General features: G+C 33.6%; 1 protein-coding gene and 1 long non-coding RNA gene across 12 annotated transcripts; one reads left to right on the forward strand and one right to left on the reverse strand.

The window, feature by feature from the left end:
* Positions 1 to 865: 865 nt before the first annotated feature.
* LOC123881515 lies at positions 866 to 12,971 on the reverse strand. Of its 2 annotated transcripts, XR_006799494.1 has the most exons (7): positions 12,575 to 12,971; positions 12,378 to 12,441; positions 2,381 to 2,477; positions 1,914 to 2,038; positions 1,592 to 1,716; positions 1,377 to 1,444; positions 866 to 1,289 (listed from the first exon to the last, which is right to left on the reverse strand). It is a non-coding gene; the product is annotated as an uncharacterized LOC123881515 (long non-coding RNA). The 2 variants fall into 2 exon arrangements; XR_006799495.1 differs by lacking the exon at positions 1,592 to 1,716 and having other exon boundaries at positions 12,575 to 12,969.
* Positions 12,972 to 13,664: 693 nt separating this feature from the next.
* LOC123923609 (DNA repair protein RAD51 homolog A-like) lies at positions 13,665 to 15,996 on the forward strand. Of its 10 annotated transcripts, XR_006814432.1 has the most exons (5): positions 13,871 to 14,013; positions 14,100 to 14,204; positions 14,399 to 14,545; positions 14,993 to 15,102; positions 15,242 to 15,996. XR_006814432.1 is itself a non-coding variant. In XM_045976306.1 (4 exons), the coding sequence occupies exons 2-4, from the start codon at positions 14,179 to 14,181 to the stop codon at positions 15,485 to 15,487; spliced, it is 402 nt and encodes a 133-aa protein (XP_045832262.1). In that variant the 5' UTR covers positions 13,665 to 14,013; positions 14,100 to 14,178; the 3' UTR covers positions 15,488 to 15,996. The 10 variants fall into 10 exon arrangements, 7 of the variants coding, with proteins under 7 accessions (XP_045832262.1, XP_045832263.1, XP_045832258.1 ...); XM_045976306.1 differs by lacking the exon at positions 14,399 to 14,545 and having other exon boundaries at positions 13,665 to 14,013; positions 14,973 to 15,102; XM_045976307.1 differs by lacking the exon at positions 14,399 to 14,545 and having other exon boundaries at positions 13,666 to 14,013; positions 15,015 to 15,102.
* The last annotated feature ends 4,216 nt before the right edge of the window (positions 15,997 to 20,212 follow it).

A 20,212-nucleotide genomic window follows, 5' to 3' on the forward strand; every position in this document is an offset into this window, starting at 1 on the left:
CTTTTACATGCATGCATGCAAGAGCTTCTGCCTTCTAATGATACTATTATTTGGAAAGTCTAATCTCATGGTAACTATACACTGTTAAATCTGCCTAGAGGTAATGTACGTGCATTGATTCACAAAATAATTCTGCTCATGTAAGTGCTGATTGATTGGAGAAAACTATGGTATATGAAAATTTCCAGTGAAACATTTTTGTTGGAGAATGCTTCGTCGTTGTCTTCCAACAAAATTCAACCTTCACGGCCGAGGAGTACCGTGCCAAATTCATTGCATCCTATGTAGTAGAGAGGTTGAAGATGGAATCATGAAATGCATTTATTTCTATATATTGCTCAAGTTGTTCATTGTTGGAAGGAAGCAAACTTATGGCATAAAGTGGAGCAGATCAAGAATCAAAGTGGTAGCTAGCTTCTCTCATATAATTTTTGTCATTCTCACTAGTCTTAATTGTTAGATAATAAAATAACACTAGTACAGAAAACACTTTTTACATCTGGCCAAAAACCCATTTTACATCCGAAGCCTGTCAGATGTAGACGCACAAGATGTAGTAAGTTTACGCGTTTTACATCTGACTTACGCCAGATGTAAAATCAACACTTTTTACCTCTGTTTCGTATGGCCAAGCTTTCCACAGATGTAAAATCGTCACTTTTTTTAAAAAAAAAAAATTTGAAAAATCCTGCATTTTTGTTTTTTAAAAATCCTACATTTTTTTTTTAAATCCAACCCACAGGCCAGCATCCAAAACATTACTTCACAACATACAATAATCAAGAACTGATACATCCAATCCTAAATTAAAAATCAAGAACATGATACTGCAAATAATTTTAGTTTTACAAAATCACAAACCTGATGAATAAAAGAGAGATATCATGCTTTTGATTAATCAATAAGTAATTACACACATAAAACTAACAAAATCACACTACACTTCCTAAAGAACCTGATGAATAAAAGAGAGATATCATGCTAAGTAATTAAAATGACTAAAACATGACTAAAACTTAAGTAATTAAAATGGTTTTAGCTAGCTAGAGTACATCTTAACCAACTTAAGTAATTAACATAGCCTAGAGTACAGTTAACACATACATCAAGTGTAAATCAACTATCAAAACTATGATTACCAAGGTGATGTTGACAAAGCCACAGATTGCATGCAATAGCAATCTCCAAATCTTCATAATTAACAATTCCATGTTTGTCCGCTCTTTTGATTCTAAGTTCCTCTACAATATCCAAATCTTGAATCTTCATATTTAACATGCCTTCAAGATCTACAAGTGCAGAAATAGTTTATACTAGGGAAAAAAATGAACAAAAAAACTAAACTAAACAAAACTTTAATATTATTATAACAATACCATTTTTATCAGCGGTTTCACAAATCATAAAGCTCCTCCTCTGTTAATGTCGTAGGAACATTGAACACCTACAATTTGTACAATATGTAAATAACTAATTCTTAAGAATAAGGCTTTGTCTATCTTTGGAAATACAATCCAAACACAAGACATGCATCTTAATTAGTAGTAGTTAGAATTAGAAAAAGAAAGAATGATTAAGAAATGAAACTCACTTGAAACTTTAAAGAATGATACACTAGATAACAGACATTGGACCAGATGACAGCACAAAATCAAAGCTAGAAGTAAACTAAGATGATGAAAATTCTTAAGGCTATAAGTATAACGCCAACACAATCTGCATATGAGAATAAAGTTCCATAAGTATATTCTAAAAATTGGGTAGCCAATTCCAATTAAAAAACTATAGCTAGTTTTGATGTTCTATAAATTTCTAATACAATAGTGAAAAATCTCAATGGTACTGCAATTAAGGTAGAAAATGTCTTGTCTGTGTTCTTAGCTCTACAAATTTAAATTTGTTGAAGCCTTCACCTAAGTAATGAAGCTCCTTTCACGCGTGCCCATGTTTAGCAATTCCTCTAGCTAGAAGCTAGATCAATTTCAATTCAACTATAACAATTTCCGCAATATTTGAAAATAAGAACCAATTATTCAACCTAGAATCAAAAGCAATGCATAAAAATCAGTTTCAAAATGATTGAAAGTATCAAAATCTGGAACATAGTAATTTTGTATATGCAAGGACATAAACAAATAGTTTGTTCCATGATTGGCTTAATTTTAACATACAGAACATGGAACATAGTAATTTTGTATATTCAAGGACATAAACAAATAATCATTCAGTTTTAGAATCCCTAATCAATAATAAGTCAATGCTCTCTAATAGTTTTTTCTTTCAACCTCAACCAAACAAAATTATCTCTGTAGTGTTAGATAATTGACTTGATCCTTAGTACTAGTCTTAGTGCAAATCAAATATAAATACATGTGCATACCAGAATCCAGATTATCTCAGACACAGTCTCAGCTACCCTTAGATTCTATTTCATCCCATGACTCTTTTATATAGTTAAAGAAAGTGGAACTTCCACGCTATTGATACAAACAAAGAGAGTAAAATCGTTAGTGCACTAATATAATTGAAGAATTGTTTTACCGATAAGCCAACAACTACAGACAAGTTTAACACCTTAAAACAAATATAAATATGAAGAATCCATAGCATAACTATGAAACAATAACATAATCGAAATTTTATTAACTAGTCACTAGTGTTTTTGGTTTAACATTCAGAATACATTTTCTTTCAAAATGAAAATTTTCATTTGCAAAGTTAAAAATAACCAATTGATTTCACTTTGAAATCCTTACCACAAATTTTTTTTCATGAGATTCTTACTAATCAGAAGAAGCAACAAAACTTATATAAAAATAAGAGAAAGAAAAAACTCAAAAATTAACACCATCAAAATACCAGACAAAAAATACTGAAACTTAAGAAAACATAAACAGATTTGAGAATAGAATCATTAATTGTTGTTCCTGATCTTTTTAAAATCTTTAAAAATAATTTTTCAGCCACCGAAGAGATTACTGGACTGAGTCGCAGGTGAATACGCTTTCTTTAAGACGTTTCGTGGCACTGCCCAAAATTGTGCAAGGCAGACGATCAACCACGAAGTCTCCAGGATAAAACAGCCCAGTTCTCTACTGATACCGATAAATACTGCACTGTAGATATCGGGCAAGAATTACACCCTCAAATATGGTACTAAAACCATTGCGCCATGATTTTAAGTCCATTCTAATATGGTGATGAGACCATTCTCATATGGTACTTGGACCATTCTTAAATCAAAGGGATTATAGTACAATGATCATTCTTAATTTAAAGGAACTACTGATACTTTGATCACTCTCAAACAAACCAAATTAATAATAGTACTGATACTAGTATTAGTATCCTCTAAACAATTTGAAAGAGCTAATGCATCTCTTTCAAATTTGCATAAGCAAATAACGAAGTAAACCACTTAATATGCCTATTAGCTTATTCTAATTTTAATGCGGCACAGTTTCACATCAATATCATTCTCTTCAAGTCAAATACTAAATTTGGATAACTATGTGTGAACTCATTAGCATTCAACCACTAGACAATTTCTATGATGATAACAAGGTATTGAAACCCTTGTGGAATCTTCACAACAACAACATACCTATAGGCTTGACTCTTCAAACATGCATGATGTTGCACGGCAGGGACAGAAACTTCATCTTATAATTAACTTCTTTCTCTTCACCTTATTGATCATACTATGGTTTGGTTGCTGATTTTGTTGCACCAATTTATGAATGATATTTTTAACGTGAGTGAATTGAGCATCATAATATAGTGGCTATTCTTTGTTTCATCTGCTATCTCTATTCACAATTTTTTTTTAGTGGCGGCTGATCTAGCTTAGCGGTTAAAAATTATAAAGGCTTCACCCTTAAACCAAAATATATTACCCTATAAAGCAATAACTAACAAAGCTAGATATATGGTACCATAACTCTTGACTATACCAATACCTTTGACTACTTCATTTTGCATTTTCCACGTGATGTTTACTAAATAATTAATTAAATAAATAAAGTACGTAACCTTACCGATATAGGACTTAATTTATTTATTTTTTCTAAATTACAAACTAGTATGCTACACACACTAGTATGTTCTAGTACCCGATGTGGGACTTAAACATTTTATTTTCAATTCACACAATATTGTGCTCTTTGTTCCAACAATCCCCCACTTGAATTTAAAAGAAAATTCTTAAATAGCGTAGAACGCTTCTATAAGGTTGTGCATAAGCAAAGGTGACGCTTGTCTTGAACCTTCACATAGCAAGTAAGAGCCCGATTTAACAAGAGTGACGCTTGTCTTGAACTCTATCTCAGATTTTTCTCAAACCCGCACACAACCTTTCTTAAGGTGTATCTTAAAAGCCCGTGCTTTAATGGCCCTGCACGTGTATCCCGGTTTCATGAACGCTCTAGGAATTCGCCTCAAAACTCCATAGGAACCGGCCTCAGTTCCACATTCATATAGGTGAGTCTATCTGGAGTACTCCCGAAGCTTGGTACTCCACTCATATCAGAGTATAGATCTCATTAAGAGTTTCTATTAACTCATCCTTTTACTTCTGCTTCTGGATTCATGCTTTTAAGGTGTATCTTAAAAGCCCGTGCTTTAATGGCCCTGCACGTGTATCCCGGTTTCATGAACGCTCTAGGAATTCGCCTCAAAACTCCATAGGAACCGGCCTCAGTTCCACATTCATATAGGTGAGTCTATATGGAGTACTCCCGAAGCTTGGTACTCCACTCATATCAGAGTATAGATCTCATTAAGAGTTTCTATTAACTCATCCTTTTACTTCTGCTTCAGGATTCATGCTTCTTATCTTGCATGTTCATTTCCTACCACTCACAACTTGTTGTTTACCCATTGGAACCTAATTCTTGGGATCTCCAGTCTTTTAGGTTGGGTTACCATTATGAGCAATTCATAGGCATTAGTCCCATCTTCTTGGATGTATGGTCTTCATTTTTAGCTATTCCTTTCGTCAAAGGATCTGCTAACTTTCATCAGTGTGTACATGACTCATTCTTACAGCTCTCTTAGAGTCTCACTATGCTGTGGTTTCTTCTTATTTGACGTCTTTTTCCGTTATAATAACGGTTCTCAATTTATGCAATAGCCGCGGTACTATCGCAATGGATCAACACATCTGGTATAGATTATTCCATAAAGGAATCTCAGCTTCAAGTATCTCAACTGTCTTGCTTCTTCATTAGCAGTCGATAATGTTATCTCTTCAGATTCCATAATGGACAGAGCCAATATGGTCAGTTTCTTTGATTTCCAAGATACAGTTCTCTACTATATACTAAATATAATTGCTAGTTGTTTTGGAATCATATGACAATATATTCCAATCTACATCACTGTATCCTTCAAGTACAACAAGAAATCTCTGCTAATATAATCTGAGATTCATGGTCTTTTTAAGGTATCTCATGAACCTGTCAATAGCATATCAATGCTCAATATTAGGTTTACTAATAAACCTGCACAACAATACCACGCCATATGCAATGTCGGGTCTAATACAATCAGTGACATACCAAAGGCTGTCAATGATGCTCTCATATTCAATTTGTTTAACACATTCACCAGTGCTCTTAAATAAGTTTACACTTGGATCGTAAGGTGTGGAAGTACGTTTACTTGTACTTAAAGATCTTCTCAACATAGTGAGATTGATTTAAAGGAATTCTCATTATGAGTTAATAATCTTAATAACTAAGATTACATCTACCTTTTCAGACTCTTTCTTATCAAAGTTGTTAGACAACAATGATTTCACTCCATTCACAACACGAATGTTTTCTCTAAACATGTAAATCACTTACATAGAGACATATGATAATGCAAATGCTATTTACTAGTTTATGGTAAATACATTTGTCACTTCATTCACTTTTAATTCATTTGACATCATCAAATTGTCAAACTTTTCATGACATTTCTTATGGCTTATTTAAGACCATACAAAGTACTATATGACTTATAGTGTAACACCCCGTTTTTCAAAGCATAAAAAGGGGTATTATTATTTTTTTTTAAAACAACACGCTTAAATAAAATGGCGCGCGTGAACGCCCGCAGCTATCTCGGCAATTCGTCATTCAATAGAAAATAAATATAACATCAACACAATATATTACAGGGCTTCCTCGAAGCAAAGTGTGTACCTGAATAATTTACATACAGCGGATACATTAAGTTCATCAACCAAAAGACACGATTTATGAACCAAATATATCACAAGGCCAAAAGGCACTAAACATGTCTGAGTATAAATGTATAAGACATACAGTCATCCAAAATACAAACCAGGCCCTAAGCCTAACCAAAATGTAGCCTAACAAGTGGAAACATCTACTCCCCGGCATAATCTACGAAGTCCTCGCCATCCACACGACCCACAGTCTCGCTAGGCTCTCCGTCATCTAAGGTGGGGGATAACCCGTTCATTTATCACATACAAAGCAAGGGTCACCATCTGGAAACAGGAAATACAAATACCAAATAGGAAGCGGCTAAACACTTATCATTTTCCTCAACACACGCATAATAAATAAAGTGCGCACAAAGCCTAATGCAAACCTCTAATGAATGAGTGTGGCACCCCGTCACAGGATCGCCACGGTAACACCCCGTCACAGGATCGTTACATGCATGATTTCCGGAAAAAGGTGGATTACACCCGGCACAATCACACAGATCAAATGCCAACTCAATTGGTGGATACTCCGGAGTACAATCACACAGATCAAATACCGGCTCCGTTAACGGCGGTACAATCACCCAGATCAAATACCGTCTCTGTTAAAGGCGGAAGTATCACCCGGTGCAATCACTCAGATCAAATACCGACAATGTTTGCATGAGCATACGTCCCTACATATACTAATGCAACAAACATACACCTATTCATAACCACATGTCAACACATATATTTCCCACATATACGTAAGACAAATAACATCGAAAACAACCAAGCACACAAGCATGGAAACAAAACAAGCATAACCACAAGCATACCCTAATGCTATTGACGGAAATAAAAAGGTGCCCTTACCTCGGCAATGCTTCCAACCAAAAACCACAACGTTTCACACTATCTACCGTTTCGCGTTTCCTAAAAATAACGAGCGGACAATGCATAAGTTTCTCCCAAAATATCTTAACGAAACTAAACCTATCAACAAAGGTCTAGAGGTGTCTAAGGCACTTCCTAACACTCTCGGATATTATTTCCGAGTCCTCCCCATAGTGATTAAAAATTCCCGAAGTTAAATACACTATTTTTCACAAAACAACACATTTTCGTTTTCAAAGCATACCATTGCTCTCTATGGTTTTAAACTTCAAAGGACACTTTCACACACTACCAAAACACTTGAAAACAACCTAAAAATTTTACGAAAATATCTCGACAAAATAATCGAGTTTTTCTTGCGTCGCAAGTTTCAAGTTTTTCTTTCCAAATACAATCCTATAATCAAACTTTGACCCACCTATGATCATTTCATCAAAGCATGATCATTTTTCACAAAATTGTGGACTTAGAAAAATTTCACAAATTTTCCCCCCCCACACAAGCTAGGTTCGGCCATTGAAAAACAAAGTGGCCCTTCCGCTCAAAATTTTTCGCTTCCGAGGGCATGGTAATATCCCATAATACCCCCGAGTCACTAATCCAAGCCCCAAAAATTTTCCGGGCAAAGCCTCTAATTACGAAAAATTCAATTTTTGGTTCTTTGACACACATACAACACAAAAACCATTTTTACCCAAAAAATTTTGCATGGTAATTCACCCTAGGCCACAATTGTGCCTCCCTCAAAGCCCTAACCAATTTTGAAACCTCTACCACACTTTTCCGAAATTTCTCATGACCAAAAGTTTTGAAAATGTGAACCACACCCAAAATTTTTCCAATGCCAATACATAGCAAGCCTCTATTAGTTCACAAGCCTATGGAAATGATCAACCAATTCATTTTCCAAAACCCACCCAAAATCTCATAAAATTTTCTAAGTCTTTTGAGCATGAAAATAATTTTTCAAACATAAATCTTTGTCAAGATTTTTAACTTCTAAAAAGTCTTAAAACAACCTCAAATACACAATTAACAAAACCATTTTTCATATTATTGATCAATTAGAAATTCTCCAAAAACCCTAACCAAGAACAAATCCATGAAAAACTCACTAATCTCATGGAATCAAACAAGCTAAGCCTAAACAACCCTAGTTAACATCTCATGAACAACTTCCATGGATCACAAAACATTTTTAACCAAGTTCTAAAATTTTTCTCTCATGAACATAAAACCTAAAATCCAAACAAAACCATAATCTTGGCCAACTAAGAGATGAAAGGAACTCTAGTTACCTTAGAGAAGAAAGTCCTTGCAATTCCTATGATGCAACAAGCTTGAAATGAGATGAAATGGTGAAGGATTGAAAATTTTGGTGATGGAGGAATAGAAGAAAGAAAGCCACGGCAATGAGAGAAAGAATGAGAGTCTTGTCTGATTTTTCTAAGTCAACAATGATCAAACCTCCTTACTATTAACTTGTCTTGTTGCCTAATGGCCTTTGGATCAAATACTAAAATGTCATGATCAAACCCTAGCCCTTGGATCAAATACTTGGCCAACTGGCAATCTAAAATAAATATCTAGATATTTCTTTAAGCTCTCATCTCTCGCTCGCAGGCGAGTCGCATTACGCTTACGGACCAAACTCGCGAAACTAGAAAATTTAGAAACTAAACGTTCGCCTTAAACGATTTCCAAAAATTATCGCGAAACATTTTTCCCCGACTGTATTTTTCATTCCTAACTCTTAAAAATATTCTAAAGTCATATCCCAACTCAAGCCGATATATAAAGTTCCCATCTAAAATATAAACGGATTCGGAGTTAACGAAAATTCGGAACAGCGGGTAAACTATTGCCCGTTTTTTCAAAAACTAGAATAACGCGAAAAATAAAATTCCAAGGATACAAGAACATCCTCCTTCCTATAAGAAGACTAGGAAAACAAACCCCGTGCCATTCCGACACTCGAGCACAAAACAGGCACGATCTCAGCAAACTATGTCGTTATAACGACGATACTCGAACTAATAACCTTCGAACCCTAATTAACCTATCCACAACCCATGGTCTTTCAATCTAAGAACCTAAAAATCATTCCTTAGCTCAACAAACAAACTTCGGAATCGAAATCTACGCGAAAAACTAAGCAAAATAGGTTCCGGGTGCAAAAATCCCTAAAAAGTCAACAAAAGTCAACCCTCACAAACCAAGCCTGCGCGCGTTGCGCCAGGACCAGAACCTACAGGATTATGGGTCTTACATATAGACTTTTGTTTTCTTGCCACCCATGAATTACAAAATATTCAGGTTCTTCCAAATAAATTTCTTCTTCCAGTCATCGTAAAAACAAAGGAAAAACAATTTTGACATCCATTTGGTGTACTATTCAGTTATAAATAGCATCAAAATATTTTAGTACCACTATGGATGTTATTCTTGTGACGGGAGAAAAACTTTTGAAGAAATCTAAATTTTTTCTTTATCTAAAATCCTTGTCTAATGTGAGCCTTGTATTTATCAAAAACTCCATTATGTTTTACATTATTTTTCAAAATTCATTTACAATCCAGTAATTTGTACTCAGGAGGCAATTCTTTCAAATGTCAAGTCTTTATTAGACCATAAAGAATCTATTTTATCTTTTATGGCCTCTTGCCATATATCAGCCTTCAAGGAAGACAACCCTTCTTGAAAGCTAGTTAGATTTTTTTTCTAATGTATAAACTATGTAACAAGGTTCACACTCTTTAGCAACTATTGCTATCTTACCTCTTCGAGGTTCTATAACATCTTGTTCGATGTTCTCATCATTGCTTCTGATCACTGGAGTGTGATCAGTTTCAATACCCCCACTAGTGCCCCCACTATTTCTCAATTTAAGGAGAAATTCATTTTCATAGAAATCAACTTCATTTGATTCCATGATCACTTTAGCATTTAGGTCATAAAACCTATAAGCTTTACTATTAATTATATACTCAATGAGTACATATTCATAGGCTCTACTAGTGAGTTTAACTCTCTTGTTTTCTGGAATTTAAACATAGGCCAGATAAACCAAATTTTAAAATAAGACAAATTAGATTGTCTTTTCTTCAAAATTTCATAATTAGAAATTTTATTCTTACAATTAGGCACTCTATCTAACACAAAAGAAACCGTTAATCAAAATTTCCCTTCAACAATAAAGTGAAGTGCCGAAATTAACAACACTGACTAGGTAAAAGTTCCAATTTTTTATTCTATCAACCTTAGCATTCATTTAAAAAATTTAGGTGCTGTTCTTACAAGAATTATTTCATGGATTAAATTGGTGGGAGTCATACACTGTGACTCTAACAATGAACTTGACAGCATACATAACTCATTGTTTTGTAGTTAAACTTGAAAACTATATTGCTAGCCATCAACTTAATTTTAACAGATTTCTTTTCAAAAAAATTTTAACAGATTAAAATAGCATGTGAAAGGGAATTAAGATTGAAGGAGCTTATTTTCCTTTGTTTCTAATTGTATGTGTACTAGTTATATGTGTGCACAACAACATATCACATCATTTTTATTGTTTCCAAACAAGGTATCAACAACCTCACATCTTAAGTTTTTATTCACAGTATGTTTCTGATTCTCGAAAAATTTGCCGGTTGGCTTCAGACATGTGAATTTCTTTTTAGTGTTGTTGTTCAAGACAACAAACACTTCATTTTTCTGATCTTGCTTTCTAGCTTCTTCTTCAATGTGAAGACATGTTATCAGACATTTGAGGGAATATTATTTAGCCATTTTTATCCTTATTAGCATGTTCTCTTTTTAAAGTAAAATTGGAATATCTTTCTTCAAAACAATAGCAACTCTGTTGTTATTATAAAAGCATAATTTTTTTTGTTGCCAATATTTGAAGTGATTTCCTTCAAACCGAAATGGTTTGTTCTAGTTAGCAACATCATAATCCGAGCCAGTAATTTCTTCGGTAGACATGGCAGAAAGGAACACGTCTTAAAATTGTTGTTCCTGATCTTTTTAAAATCTTTAAAAATAATTTTTCAGCCACTGAAGAGATTACTGGACTGAGTCGCGGGTGAATACACTTTCTTTAAGACGTTTCGTGGCACTGCCCAAAATTGTGCAAGGCAGACGATCAACCACGAAGTCTCCAGGATAAAACAGCCCAGTTCTCTACTGATACCGATAAATACTGCACTGTAGATATCGGGCAAGAATTACACCCTCAAATATGGTACTAAAACCATTGCGCCATGATTTTAAGTCCATTCTAATATGGTGATGAGACCATTCTCATATGGTACTTGGACCATTCTTAAATCAAAGGGATTATAGTACAATGATCATTCTTAATTTAAAGGAACTACTGATACTTTGATCACTCTCAAACAAACCAAATTAATAATAGTACTGATACTAGTATTAGTATCCTCTAAACAATTTGAAAGAGCTAATGCATCTCTTTCAAATTTGCATAAGCAAATAACGAAGTAAACCACTTAATATGCCTATTAGCTTATTCTAATTTTAATGCGGCACAGTTTCACATCAATATCATTCTCTTCAAGTCAAATACTAAATTTGGATAACTATGTGTGAACTCATTAGCATTCAACCACTAGACAATTTCTATGATGATAACAAGGTATTGAAACCCTTGTGGAATCTTCACAACAACAACATACCTGTAGGCTTGACTCTTCAAACATGCATGATGTTGCACGGCAGGGACAGAAACTTCATCTTATAATTAACTTCTTTCTCTTCACCTTATTGATCATACTATGGTTTGGTTGCTGATTTTGTTGCACCAATTTATGAATGATATTTTTAACGTGAGTGAATTGAGCATCATAATATAGTGGCTATTCTTTGTTTCATCTGCTATCTCTATTCACAATTTTTTTTTAGTGGCGGCTGATCTAGCTTAGCGGTTAAAAATTATAAAGGCTTCACCCTTAAACCAAAATATATTACCCTATAAAGCAATAACTAACAAAGCTAGATATATGGTACCATAACTCTTGACTATACCAATACCTTTGACTACTTCATTTTGCATTTTCCACGTGATGTTTACTAAATAATTAATTAAATAAATAAAGTACGTAACCTTACCGATATAGGACTTAATTTATTTATTTTTTCTAAATTACAAACTAGTATGCTACACACACTAGTATGTTCTAGTACCCGATGTGGGACTTAAACATTTTATTTTCAATTCACACAATATTGTGCTCTTTGTTCCAACATTAATCAGTACCCGTTTGTGTTTCGATTTGTTTCACTGAGCTTCGATTTGGGTTCAGTGAGCCTTGATTTTGCAACTAGGGATTGAAATTTGTGATTCGAATATCCATGAACCAAATATCCATAAACTTTATTAGAGAGTTTTAGAACCCTAAAATCAATATCTATAAATCGAAAGAAGAAAAAAAAGAATGGGAATCAAGAACTTACAAATTCACAAAATACGATTAAAGGCTTCGGTGACTAAAACCGAACTGAACAGAAATAACTTGTTTATCTAAGGTCCGCGAATTGATTTGATTGCGAAACGGATCTGAACGGAACTGTTTCGAACGACCAGATGTGAGACTGAGAAGTGAGAACTGAGAAACAGTCAGGAGTGATGCAAACTGAGAACGGAGCGGTTGAATGGAACAGAGATAGTGAGTGAAAGAATGGAGGAATGGATCGACTTAGGGTTCAATGAGAGACGGAGAGAGAGTGTGTTATTGTTTTTCTTTTTTACTCTTCCTTAGTTTATTTCCAGTAATAATCAAACTAAAAAATCACTTTAAAACATTTTACATCCGGGGGGTAATATGGTCAGATGTGAAATTATTTTAGACAATTTTCAGCCATAATTACAGGATTGCCACCGCGTTCAGTTTTCCTTCTGGGATATTAAAATCAGATGTAAAAAGTTGTGTCTATGTATTTTTAACTTCTGTGGATATTGAAACCAGATGCAAAGACTACTCCATATTCCTTTTCACATCTGACATATGTTCCACAGATGTAAACTCCTTATGTAATATGTCATTTTTCTACTAGTGTAATAGTCTATGTTATTGGGCCTGTTAGTTTAGAGTCCATTAGGTTTTATTATATATTCTCTAGTAACCTTTTTGTAATGTTAAGCTATTGGTATTCTATGAAACCCTAGCCGTCGTTTATGTTTCTCTTTGCATTATACTCTATTTAACATGGTATCGAGAGCATGGTTCGATCCGCCTTGAATCACTTATGGCTTCCGTCGTTGAATTCCCATAAGTGTTTGGGAATGTATAGCTGTTTTGCTCTTCGATTATTGTTGTGCTCTGCTGCTAAGAAGAAAAAGAAGAAACTCATGTCATGGTGTGGTGGATTATTGAAGGTTTGCATCTTTGGATTTTACACTTTTGCAAGGAAATCTTCCGTTTGGTTGAACTTTTTCAATTAGTTACCGAAAGCATGAATATGTTGTGTTGTTAATTCGTTGGATAGTGTCATTATTGGATATGTTCTCTCGGCAAAAGTTAATATACATAAGGGTGTTTTTATGCACAGTACATAAGTGAATGTCCACCATCAGATCCAAATAACACGTGTAATAATCCCCCCCTCTCAGCTCACACTCTCTCAGGTCTAAGCATCACGCATCATCTAGCCAAATTCGTTGCTACTTGTTTATGCAATTCTTCATCCATTTCCCCAAATTCTAGGTTTGCGATTTCAATTTCAAATCTGAACCCTTTTTTTTCATCTTTGATTTTCGTTTTTCATCTTTGAACGAAGGAACTCGATTGCGACTGATTTAGGTGTAGATCGGTGAAATCGGAGCATTTAGATAAGAAACGAGCGACGGTGATAACATCATTGAGCTGAGAACGTGAACTATTCGATGCCGAAAGGTATATCTAGATCTCAATTTGAATTGCGTTGATGCCGAAATGTACATGTGAATCTGAATTTGGATTTTGCTTAATTTGTTTTTTAGAAGCAGCGTGTTGTGTCTACTGAAGAAGAAGAGCTTCAAGATTTCATTGAGAAACAAAAAGCATATTATAAGAAGATTGATGAATTTCAACTTGAGGAGGAAGAGGTTGAATCTATTGATGCGTGATATAATATTTTACTACTTTAGGTTAATCCATAAATGTAGCAGTAGTAATTGTTGATTGATGTTGATATATAGTATATAGTGTTAAGGCAAATGAAGCTGTTTAACAATGATAATTACCAATTACACAGAGTTAGTAAATTGACCTTAGAAACTCTATCTTGAATGTGGTACAGTTTATGTATGAGTGTTTTATGAATGGGGTTTGTTCTGGAAAGAAAGAAGAAAGAATTAGAAGAAAAAGGAAAAGTAGAGATCATGCGCAAGTCTTACAAAGATTCTCTCAAAACTCTTGAAGCTGACATCCATTTTGCCAATACACTGTAATTACTTAATCATTCTTCTCACGTTTTTTATTTTTGAGTATTGATTTTTGTGATTAATTTGGATACTACCTATATGTTGGTGTCATTTTAGTATGTTAGTATGATTTTTCATTAATTTCATCATTGCTAAAGATGATGATTCAAGAGACCAATGAATTGTCTACTTAAGGAACCAATTGGTTGGACATTTTAGTATGTTAGTAATGTCAGAGACTAGGATAATTAGTATCATCTTACTTCATCACAGACTAGCATTATTACCAGTATAACTGGCTAAGTTTTTTTTCTCTTCTCACTTTTTTTTAGGCCTTGAGTTGTATTTATAAGATTTTTCCTTTACTAGTGATGTTTGATCTCGATTTGGTGATGTGCTTTCGATATCAAAATTGTTTTTGAGGCTTACGTTTTGATGGTTTATACACATGTTTGCTCTAATGATAATAGACAGTGCTACTGCTCTCTATAGGACAGATTTTTCGGGAAGAGTGGAACTTTCAGCCCGTCAAATGCATTTAGCGAAGTTCCCGAGGAGCCTTCAGAAGTTAGCAGACGAGGTAAAAAGTCCCTGTCAGGCTTGTACTGCACAAATATCTTTATAGATTATAAACTAATTCATGATTCTTGCTTAGTATATGTTTGAGTTCTCTTAGTATATCTTTATAGCTAATTACTTGTTTGATTGTCTAAATGCAGTTCGGCGTGGCTGTTGTCTTAACAAATCAAGTAGTTTCACAGGTAGATGGTTCTGCAATGTTTGCTAGACCCCAAGTCAAGCCTATTGGAGGCAATATTATGGCTCATGCAACCACAACAAGGTTAGCTCTCAGGAAAGGAAGAGGGGAAGAGCGAATCTGTAAAGTGATTAGTTCTCCTTGTTTGGCTGAAGCCGAAGCAAGGTTTCAGATTTTAGGTGAAGGTGTTTCAGATGTTAAAGACTGACCAATTCGAGCATTGTCTGAAACGTTGAATTTTTTTTTTTATTTGTGTCCTTTAGCTAGCTGTAAAAGATTATTTGAAACTATCTATTGTGTAATTTTGCAATAATGTTCAGTTTTGTTGGCCCCTATTTTCTTACCACTGTTCTTTTGGAATTCTCTTTGCATTTTGCGATAGCGATAATTGTTGCAGTATTGTAGCCAAGATAGATTGTTTAAGAAGAGACCCACTAGCCATTCAAAAAAAAAAACCCACTTATTGAACTTTTTGCAGACTACTACTTATGATATCTTTGAAGAGTCTTGGTTTTTCTTCTTCAGCTCAAGTCAAACTGTATAGATCATACTGGTTCAATAAGATAGGGGTGATGGTAGTGCTTGGTTATTGATCACATTTGTTCTATAGTTTAAGGCGAAAATGGAAATGCATTTGTGAATAAGTGTGTACTATAGGTTGTGAATAATGGTTTGAATATTCAGGATTTAAAAAATCTATTTTACTCTCATAGTCAATATTAATGAGTTCACAACACTGAAACCATTTAACAAGACTAATGGTTTCAGTGTATAACATGTTGAAACCATTTTACAAGAGTAATGGTTTCAGTGTACAATTTTTATTCAAAGCCATTTAACAATAATAATGTTATACTACATTCACTTATAATCTGCCAATATTAAGGATTTTAAAAATCTATTTTACCCTCATAGTCAATATTAATGGGTTAACAAAACTGAAACCATTTAACAAGACTAATGGTTTCAGTAAGTTATACACTGAAACCATTACTCTTGATAAATGGTTTCAGTTACATTTTAATCTTTCTCAACTTAATTATAAATGCATTTGAACAACATTAACTATTAAGCAAACCCATTTGAAAATTATCTCAATTTAATTTTGAAAAAACCTTTCGTCACTTTCGAAATTTAATTTTTTTTGTTAAATGGTTTCAGTTACATAACACTTTTGATAAAAGGTTCAATACATTAACTCTCAATTTAATTATAAATGTATTTGAACGACATTAACTATTAAGCAGACCCATTTGAAAATTATCTCAATTTTGAAAAAACCTCTCGCCACTTTCGAAATTTAATTTTTCTTTTGTGTGCCTCTAGCCACTCTTGGTGAAAGGAAATAACTCTTGATTTTGGTTTTCATACTTATGATTTTCAATATTATAACCTTGATTTTGAATATTATTAACCTATAATGGATTTGTACACTGAAACAATTACTCTTGTTAAATGGTTTCAGTAACTATACATTTGGTCCCTTACGTTTATTTTAGGTTTCAATTTGGTCCCTTACGTTTAAAAAGTATCAATTTGGTCCCTTACGTTTATTTTAGGTTTCAAGTTAGTCCTTTCCGTCAATTTTGTCACATGTGGCAGTCAATTTGCATACGTGGACTGACACGTGGCACTTTGACATGCTGACACGTGTACTGTTCAAACGGTGTTAGTGACAAAACTAACGGAAAGGACTAACTTGAAACCTAAAATAAACGTAAGGGACCAAATTGAAACCTAAAATAAACGTAAGGGACCAAATGTGTAGTTAAGCCAAACCATTATGCTTGATAAATGGTTTCAGTTACATATACACTTTTGATAAAAGGTCCAGGTTTGAAGGACGTGCATTTGAATCCAACACATCACCTCTCTTCTGAGGTTTAGGTTCATGGGTTGATTCGAAGACAATTATCCTCTCTTCGAATCCAATACATTTTAATCTTTCTCAACTTAATTATAAATGCATTTGAACGACATTAACTATTAAGCAGACCCATTTGAAAATTATCTCAATTTTGAAAAAACTCTTGATTTTGGTTTTCATACTTATGATTTTCAATATTGTAACCTTGATTTTGAATATTATCAACCCATGATGGATTTGTACACTGAAACCATTACTCTTGTTAAATGGTTTCAGTAAGTTTTACACTGAAACCATTATGCTTGATAAATGGTTTCAGTACGTTATACACTGAAACCATTAGTCATGTTAAATGGTTTCAGTTACATATACACTTTTGATAAAAGGTTCAGGAACTTCCATTAGTTGAAACTTCCATTAGTCTTCCATCAGTCTTGTTAAAAGTGCAAGAGGAAAGTAACAAATGGCTAAATATAATCATAATAATGGACCAGAAGAATTGCATAACTAGTAGAAACTATGGGAAGGATATTGAAACCAGAAAAATGATATTTTAAAATCATTAGAAATCTAATTGCATTAATCGATAGTACACAAATATTGCATTACAAATGTATGTGGTGATTTACAATTTCTACCCAAGATGACACATAAAATAACTTAAAATATATAAATACATCCAAAGGTCTACAACAATTTATACAACAAGAATAACATCAATTCTGAGAACTTTTCTAAATTTACTATGCAACTGTTTTAAGAGCTTCAATGGTCTTTTCAGTTTCAACAACATTGTTCTCTTGCCAAACTCCAACAACATCAATTGTTTTAACATAGTTTCCTCGCATTCGCTTCCAAGAGATGCAAGTAGCATCAAGCCTACAATTAAAAACAACCTATATCAATCCCTTTGCGCAAAATTGTCAAAAATAAATCATACTTTAAGAAGAAGTGCATTATTAAGAAGCATTGTCCATGACAAAAGGAAGTTAACATACTTGATATTTTCTCTTTGATGTTTGTAGGTTTCAAGAGGCAATCTAGAACCTTGCATATTATCTCCAACAATCTATAAGTTTTACAAAAAAAGATAATCATAATTGATTGATAAGATAAATGAACTGATGTTAATTCTGTAGTTCCTCCAAATGGCCTAAACTAAGGATGTAACTGGTACATAATCATTTGAAACCATTCTACCAGCAAAATGGTTTAGGAAGCAACAATTAAACATCAATTACCTGAAACCATTCTACCAGCAAAATGATTTCAAAGTACAACTCTCTGAAACCATTCTACCAGCTAAATGGTTTTAGAGTACAACTCTCTGAAACCATTCTAAAATCAAATTTAAACACCTCAATAAAAAAAGCCTAACATACACAGTGATTAGAAACAGAAAATGGATCATGTGCCTTTCTAAAGGTGAGATTTGTTAAGGTCCAACTCAAAAATGGATCATTTAAGCAACAGAAAATTAATAGAAGAAACATACATTTAATGAGATATAAACAATAGGAATGGACCAAAAAATGTATCTTGGAATTTGATCTGAATATGCATATGAAACCTGAATATGGTTTCCCTAAAACCAAAATCAACGATACTCAGCTGAAACCGTTAAAATATCCAAAATAACTATCTAAGTTCATAAGTTGCCTAACCTCAAAATAACAAACACAAAGGCAACATCTAATACATCATTTCATATATCTATCCAAGAATTTTTACCATTAAATCAATTTATCTAACTCAACTACACAAGTCAAGCCAAGAGCGGAGTTGTAAAACAACCAGAATCAGCTAGAATTTGATAAATCGGTAATGATATTAGAGATGACCTTGTCCATGTTGAGGTCTTTCATCGGCTTGAATGGACGCTTCATGCCCTGAAAGTTAAGCAGATGTTTTAAAAAATATTAAAACATGATATTGGCAAAGAAAACCAATTTATATGCTGCCAAGTTATCGCGCATTCATGCAGTATGTGAACTTACACCATTGAATTTCACACAAATCTTTTGTTTCAAGAGAAAGTAGATGCAAGTAAAGGACTAATCTGATGGTGCAAATTAACTAACTAACTGTATGAATGTGTGATCTCGTGGCCAGTTCTGCAGTTACTGATTTGTCTTGCTAGTTCTGCAGTTACTGATTTGTGTCTCTATAGCTACAATGTCATTTCCTCCAACTGATGCATTGTCACATCCAGGTTTGTTAACTAGCACATTTTTTTTGTAGATTATATTATTACTACTAATAGAAAACTTTTTTCATGTCATTAATTACTACTACTATCTATAAACATTTTCAAACATCTAGCCTATAACATGGATCTTAATTATTATATATGCTTCACTTATATATATCAGGCCCAAAAGAAGCACTAGCACCATATGATATAAATATATCACTACAAATTGAAACCATTTACCTAGACCAATGGTTTCAATATGTTTTACACTGAAACCATTAGTCTAGTGAAATGGTTTCAAGTATCATTTTCAAAAACCAAAGCCTCAAGAACAACAACAACAGCAAAAACCCTTTCCAAACCTAGATTGGTCTTAAAACAACTTTGCAGGATTTTTACTTTGCAAGTGGATTCAAATTTACCTGCATTCACTCTCACACACATTCATAATCACTTTGATCATATATGAGGATAGCCATCTAAAAACTGCAGTGCAGGATAGCTCTCCATAAGACCATATTCAGTCTCAACAACGGCTATCAGATTAAAGAAAAGATAAATTATTCAACTTCCGATAAGATAACCATTCCTTCATTTTTTACATTTGGTCAATTAATATTACCTTACAAAAGCAGTTAATACAACAGAATATTTACTCCTGTTCTAGCAAGGAAACTAATGAGAAAGATGCATTGAATCATCTACTGTTTATTTTCTGAACCAAAGTTCTCAATGTTCTTGTTACTTGCACCTTACCTGTTTGTTTCTTACATCACACGATGCAAATGAACTTCCACAAGCACTGGCTCAAATTATCCAACCTGCTAATAGAAAAAAAATCACAGGTAACCAATTAATTCAATCACAAGAAT

The sequence above is a fragment of the Trifolium pratense genome, linkage group LG4, assembly GCF_020283565.1.
Source record: "Trifolium pratense cultivar HEN17-A07 linkage group LG4, ARS_RC_1.1, whole genome shotgun sequence".
NCBI classification, from domain to species: Eukaryota; Viridiplantae; Streptophyta; class Magnoliopsida; order Fabales; family Fabaceae; genus Trifolium; species Trifolium pratense.

What these genes read in the sequence shown, in the direction of transcription:
- LOC123923609 (XM_045976301.1), top strand. Translation starts at nt 14,421, where the DNA reads ATGGGGTTTGTTCTGGAAAGAAAGAAGAAAGAATTAGAAGAAAAAGGA. An exon ending in ATCCATTTTGCCAATACACT is followed by an intron (nt 14,546 to 14,972) that starts GTAATTACTTAA and finishes GTTTATACACAT; the next exon opens with GTTTGCTCTAATGATAATAG. An exon ending in TTCAGAAGTTAGCAGACGAG is followed by an intron (nt 15,103 to 15,241) that starts GTAAAAAGTCCC and finishes GTCTAAATGCAG; the next exon opens with TTCGGCGTGGCTGTTGTCTT.